General features: G+C 45.9%; 1 protein-coding gene across 1 annotated transcript; it reads left to right on the top strand.

The window, feature by feature from the left end:
- IL6 (interleukin 6 (interferon, beta 2)) lies at positions 362-4,771 on the top strand. The gene is made up of 5 exons (NM_214399.1): positions 362-443; positions 612-802; positions 1,939-2,052; positions 2,764-2,910; positions 4,183-4,771. The coding sequence occupies exons 1-5, from the start codon at positions 425-427 to the stop codon at positions 4,348-4,350; spliced, it is 639 nt and encodes a 212-aa protein (NP_999564.1). The 5' UTR covers positions 362-424; the 3' UTR covers positions 4,351-4,771.

Consider the following 6,476-nt stretch of genomic DNA (forward strand, 5'->3'; position numbering starts at 1 on the left):
TTTACTTTTCTTCTCAAGACATGTCAATGTGCTGAGTCACTAAAAAAAAAAAAAAAAAAAAAAAGAAAAGAAGAAAGAAAAAAAGCAAAAGAGAAAAAACAGAAAGTGAAGGAAAAATGATCCGGCTTCTGAGGACTAGCCTTGGTAATGACCTAAGTGGCACTTTTTTCCCTGGTTGTGATTCCTGTGATGCTAAAGGACGTCACATTGCACAATCTTAATAAGGTTTCCAATCAGCCCCACCCGCTCTGGCCCCACCCCCACCCTCCAACAAAGATTTATCAAATGTGGGATTTTCCCATGAGTCTCAATATTAGAGTCTCAACCCCCAATAAATATGAGACTGGGGATGTCTAAGGCTCAGTCTGCCCTCGAGCCCACCAGGAACGAAAGAGAGCTCCATCTGCCCTCCAGGAACCCAGCTATGAACTCCCTCTCCACAAGTAAGTGAAGGAAATCCCTAGCCTTGGAACTGCCTGGCAGCCGTGCCTGGCGAGGGAGGGGGTGTGTATCCGCTGCTGCGAGAGCTGGCGGGCGGCCAGCAGCCAGAAGCACAGCTCCCCCAGTGGTGCAGTCTGCTCACTGGCTGCTCTCCCTTCCCTCCGGCACAGGCGCCTTCAGTCCAGTCGCCTTCTCCCTGGGGCTGCTTCTGGTGATGGCTACTGCCTTCCCTACCCCGGGACGCCTGGAAGAAGATGCCAAAGGTGATGCCACCTCAGACAAAATGCTCTTCACCTCTCCGGACAAAACTGAAGAACTCATTAAGTACATCCTCGGCAAAATCTCTGCAATGAGAAAGGAGGTGGGTAGGCTCGCCTGAGGGAGATGAAGGGCCCCTGTAGGTGGTCATCTCCTCGGCCTTGGATGTGAACAGCGGCTCCTGCTTTTGGTGGGGAGGGGAAGGTCTTTGCTGGGTTCTGGGACAGCTTCGATCTGAAGCCAAAGGGGCAGGCTGTGTTTTTTAATTTCTCCTCTGCTGCTGGTCTCAGGTAGTTCCTTTTCCTCCGGGGAAAATATACTGCGGGGCTGGAATCCATGCCTCAAGTCTCATTCGCATTTCCATGCTTGGCATGAGCTGAGAGTCACACTCACTGCCTCTCAGGATTTCCTCTTCTCTAACCAAAAAATAAGGCCTGTCAATCTTCTTTGCGTTCCTTGGACTTGGGGGGAGCATTTAAAAGCACCACTGAAATGACTGTTCAGCTTCTCAGGACAGTCACTGTACTTTTAGATTACGCCAGCTCAGTGGTTAGGGACTCCCCAGAGTCATTCCGGCAAATAAGATGCATACCTGACAGCCCACCAAAGTGGCAAAATCCTAGGTAGGTTAAAGCAGCTCCCAAGCTTAAAATGTAAGGGAGTTTGGCTCTGTTTGGTAGAAAGGAAAGAACACAGGAGAGGAGATTGGGAGCCTCAAATTTGGTTCTGATCTGTTGAACCTGCTTTGTGATCTCGGGCAAATTCCCTACCACCTGTGCGCCCCATCTGCAAAATTATGGATTTAGACTAGATGATCTGAAAGGCTCTTCCAGCTGGCACATTCTATGGCTCAAATTATACTCACCCAATTATCATCAAAATTCCTGTCATTTATTAAGGATCCACTATGTGCCAGGCACTTTACAGATAAATATTATATTAAGATATAAATATTATATCTTATCCTCACAGTAAACTTACAAGGGAGGTGTTTCATTATCCCCAACTAGGAGAGTTAGGGGCACTGAGACTTGGAATAGGTAATATGCCTGAAGGCAGAGGGGAGGTCAGAATGGAACCCAGGGGTGCCCATTCTCCACTTGTTTGCCTGGATGCGAATGGGTTCTGACTCCACTTTTCTTAGAGAACTTCCTGGCCATGGTAGATCATGAATCAGCCCTCTAGTGGTGTTCGTTTTGGGAGCACTTATATGATAACAGCTCTAATACTCTTTCCCAGATGTGTGAGAAGTATGAGAAGTGTGAAAACAGCAAGGAGGTACTGGCAGAAAACAACCTGAACCTTCCAAAAATGGCAGAAAAAGACGGATGCTTCCAATCTGGGTTCAATCAGGTATGGATGCATTACATTCACTTTTAGCTGCTCCCCAGTCCAAAGTTCTTCTTCTTATAACCGGTGTCTGTACACATGTAGACCAAGCAGGCATCAAAAGTAGGGGAGAAATGTGAAGAACATCAGGTAAATTTCCTGAGGAGGCCAACTTAAATGTTATTAAAGGCAACTTATTTTTGAATGACCTGGTCAGAGGTAGCTCCTCGGTGTTGGGATTTTCACAGCTGTCAAAGGGGTTAGAACAGCCCACAGGTTTAGCTAGTTCATCCTGGGTGTGATGGTCCAGGGAGGTTTATCCTCCTTGGTTGCCTGTAGCAGGATCCAGTCCTAATCTCCCCACTGAGAAAGTTCTCTGCACCCTCTCCCTCCAGACAGTGAGATAACCTGCTTATTCCATAAAACGAGGTTTCAGTCCAACCGTGGCAAAGGCATGAGGGCAGCCAGAGGGAAGAGCGATTCAGAGGAAGGATATTTGCCACAGTCTAGCATCTGTGGGGCTTTGGGTAAAATGAAGTGGTGCCTCTGCACTGATCACATGTTTTAAATGGGGCTGCTGATGCTGTCTGATGTCTCAAAGCATGATCCCTAAGAAGTATTTGAGGCTCCCTGGAGCGACACAGGGAGAAGTTGTTGAATTATGGCAGTTTTAACTTTTAAAATCACTTATGTCTTCCTAGCAATAACCAATCTTCCCACCATCTTTCCTCTTAGGAGACCTGCTTGATGAGAATCACCACCGGTCTTGTGGAGTTTCAGATATACCTGGACTACCTCCAGAAAGAGTATGAGAGCAATAAGGGAAATGTCGAGGCTGTGCAGATTAGTACCAAAGCACTGATCCAGACCCTGAGGCAAAAGGTGAGTCTCCTTGTCCCCTCACTTGGCGCAAAGAAGTCAGCCTAGACAACCCGACTGTGCAAAGTCAATTCTAAGAGATGGCCGCATGCAAGAAAAGGGTCTAAGTACTTCCTGACAGTTAAAACTTTTGCTTTTTGGTTCTTTTCTGCAAAAGGCATCAATAACTATATTTAAAACTCTGTTAAATGGGGTGGGTTTTAATATCAACTTTTAAAAGCTTGAGGAATAAGCAAAAAAAAAATCTGAAGAGGCAGAAGAAAACACACCCAATCCTGCTTAGTGATCCGTAATAACAAAGAACAGAGAGCACAAAAATTATATTCATGTTGCCAAGTGACATTCTTGTTATTACAGTAGTTTCCACTCCTTTCCCTTAATCTTTTGCCAGCAGAGTTAATGCTGAAAAATGGCTAAAGGCTGGAAGAGCAGTACTTACAAGTTTTGGTCACTACCAGCTGGCCACTCAAACGCCACATGGTAGGGGCTTGATGGCACAGGGTGTGGATGAGCCCCAGCACCAACAGAAGGGTCCTGGTTGGAGAAGTGGGCACATGGGTGCTAATCCTGCCTCTCCCTTTTTTTAGCCGTTTGCCTTAAATCAGGCCTGCTCCCACATTAATGTGCACATGAGTTTCCCTGGGGGATCTTGTTACAATGTGAAGTCTGATTCAGTAGGTCTGGGGTGAGACCTGAGACTCATATTTCTAACAAGCTCCTCATGATGCTGAGGCTGCAGTGTTCCAGGATCACCCTTAGAGGGGCAAGGCCTTTCACAATTACTTGGCCCCATGTCAGTGGTTCTACAAAAAATACTCCCAGCCTCCTTATACTATCAGAGCAGTTGACTCTTAATAGATGCTGTATGGATGGTTGAGAGGGAAACCAGAGACAAGTAATTAGGGTTAGAGGGCCCTGAAGAACTTATTAAAAACGGCTTTAAGTAAAAGTTCTTCATTTATCTACTGAATTCCAACTATGTGCCAGGCATTCCTTAGGATAACAGAAAACAAGTAAGGTACTATGGCTGCCCACGGATGCTCAATGGCCTAACAGAGATGGGCAGCAAAGGGATGTGTAGAGCTCAGTTGCTATGGGAGAGCTGCAGGCTGGGTGGGCTCAGAGGAGAGGCACCTCCCCCTGTCTGGGCGAGTCACAGCCCCAGTTCACACCTTCCCCCAAATGTGAACCTCCTCCCACAGGCCAGAGCATCCCTCCACTGCAGAGGATTCATTCAATATTTAAACAATTATTTGTGTTTTCTTTTCCCTTCAGGGAAAGAATCCAGACAAAGCCACCACCCCTAACCCCACCACAAATGCCGGCCTGCTGGATAAGCTGCAGTCACAGAACGAGTGGATGAAGAACACAAAGATCATTCTCATCCTGCGCAGCCTTGAGGATTTCCTGCAGTTCAGCCTGAGGGCCATTCGGATAATGTAGCTGGGGCACCTGAGATTGATGCCGTCCACGGGCATTCCCTCCTCTGGTCAGAAACCTGTCCACTGGGCACATAACTTATGTTGTTCTCTATGAAGAACTAAAAGTATGAGCGTTAGGACACTATTTTAATTATTTTAATTTATTGATATTTAAATATGTGATGTCGAGTTAATTTATATAAGTGATAGATATTTATATTTTTATTAAGTGCCACTTGAAATATTTTATGTATTTGTTTTGAAAAAGTAACGTAAAATGGCTACACGGCTTGAAGATCCTTGTTGTTTCAGAGCCAGGTTGTTTCTTGGAGTGTGTAGGCTTACCTCAAATAAATTGCTAACTTATACGTATTTTTAAAAGAAATATTTATATTGTATTTATATAAAGTTTAAGTTGTTTTTATACCAATAAACACCTTTTTAAAAAAAAAAAAGATTAGCAACGAAGGCTCTCTGTGTCCTGTGAATCTTCGTATAAACAATTTTCTGTCACCACCATAAAAAATGCTGCCATCACCCAGAGAACAATATAACTGAGCACCTGCTGTATGCCAGACACCAAGCAAAATATGTTGCATCCCTCATAACTAATACTAGTCCTTGCACTTTCTTTTTTTTTTTTTTTTTTTGGCTGTGGGAAGGTAAGTAATTCCCTCAGTCGCCCAGCTGGAAGGAAAGGCACAGGCCCAGATTTGAAATCCAGCTCTACCTGCATCCGGCCCCCTTCTCTTAACCTTTAGGTCCCATTGCCTCCCACAGAGAACTGAGAGATGATGTAGAAAACCTCATGACAACACAGGGAAGACATTTAAAGGTGCCATCAAAAGCCTGTTAAGATGGTACAGCCACTTGTAGAAGACACAACGCTGTGCAGGCTTCCAAATAACAAGCAGATGTTCTACTGCCTCGTCTGGGTTCCTCACACACTCACACACCGGGCTGTCACAGCACTGACCACACTGTACCACACCTTCAAATGGACGGATTTTTCTTTTCACCTAGCATGTGGGCTCCTCACGAAGGCAGATTCTATTGTATTTATCTTTGCCTCCTGAGCCCATGGCCTGGAACACAAACAGGAGGCACCATTACCCATCGCTGAATGATGAAACCACACGTAGATGATCAAATCTAAGGCACCTCTGTTCTCAGGGACATGTATTTTTGGTCAACGAATGGGAAAATTACAAATACTGTGTACTTATGCAGCTGTATCTTAAAGAAAAAACAGCCAGACTTAGGATGAAACATCCTAAGACCTTCTAGAGGAGGCAGTGAACAGACTGTGCATATATAGCTGCCTCCATTTTCTTTCCCAGCAGCTCCTTCCTCCACCCTCTCCCTCACCCGTGTTGAGAGGGGTGGTAAGAGAAGTTATCTGGGTAAGTGCACATGGCCCCTCCACCCTACCTCAGCACTGTGTTGGGAATTTGGCAAAGATTTCCCCTTTGCAACTCCAGCCATGTTAAATATCTGTCTTCTAATAAAGCTTTCCCACCCTCTAACCACCACGGACATCTTCCTCCAGGGCAGGGGTTCTGCTGGGCAAGGGAAAGTCCACAGGGGTCCAGAAGTGAGAAGAGTTAAGCAAGAGAAGAGCCACACACTCTGATTTCTAGAAACCATGTATCATAAGCAGGCTTCCCCAAATTAGAGCCAAATCAAAAAAAACAAAGAGAGGGAGTTCCCTTCGTGGCTCAGAGGTTAACGAACCCGACTAGGACCCATAAGGATTCAGGTTTGATCCCTGGCCTTGCTGGGAACAAAGAGAAGTAGCAGTCAACCAACCTCCATTCTTTTTTTTGTCTTTTTGCCTTTTCTAGGGCCGCTTCTACGGCATATGGAGATTCCCAGGTTGGGGTCTAATTGGAGCCGTAGCCACAGGCCTACACCAGAGCCACAACAACTTGGGATCTGAGCCGTGTCTGCGACCTACACCACAGCTCATGGCACCGCTGGATCCTTAACCCACTGAGTAAGGCCAGGGATCGAACCTGCAAACTCATGGTTCCTAGTCGGATTCGTTAACCACTGCGCCACGACGGGAACTCCCAACCTCCATTCTTCAAACGAAAATGTGTGGAGTGCCACATACGTCAGGTGATGCTGGGAATGCAAAGTTGCACA

This window comes from Sus scrofa, chromosome 9 (genome assembly GCF_000003025.6).
Source record: "Sus scrofa isolate TJ Tabasco breed Duroc chromosome 9, Sscrofa11.1, whole genome shotgun sequence".
Taxonomy (NCBI): domain Eukaryota; kingdom Metazoa; phylum Chordata; class Mammalia; order Artiodactyla; family Suidae; genus Sus; species Sus scrofa.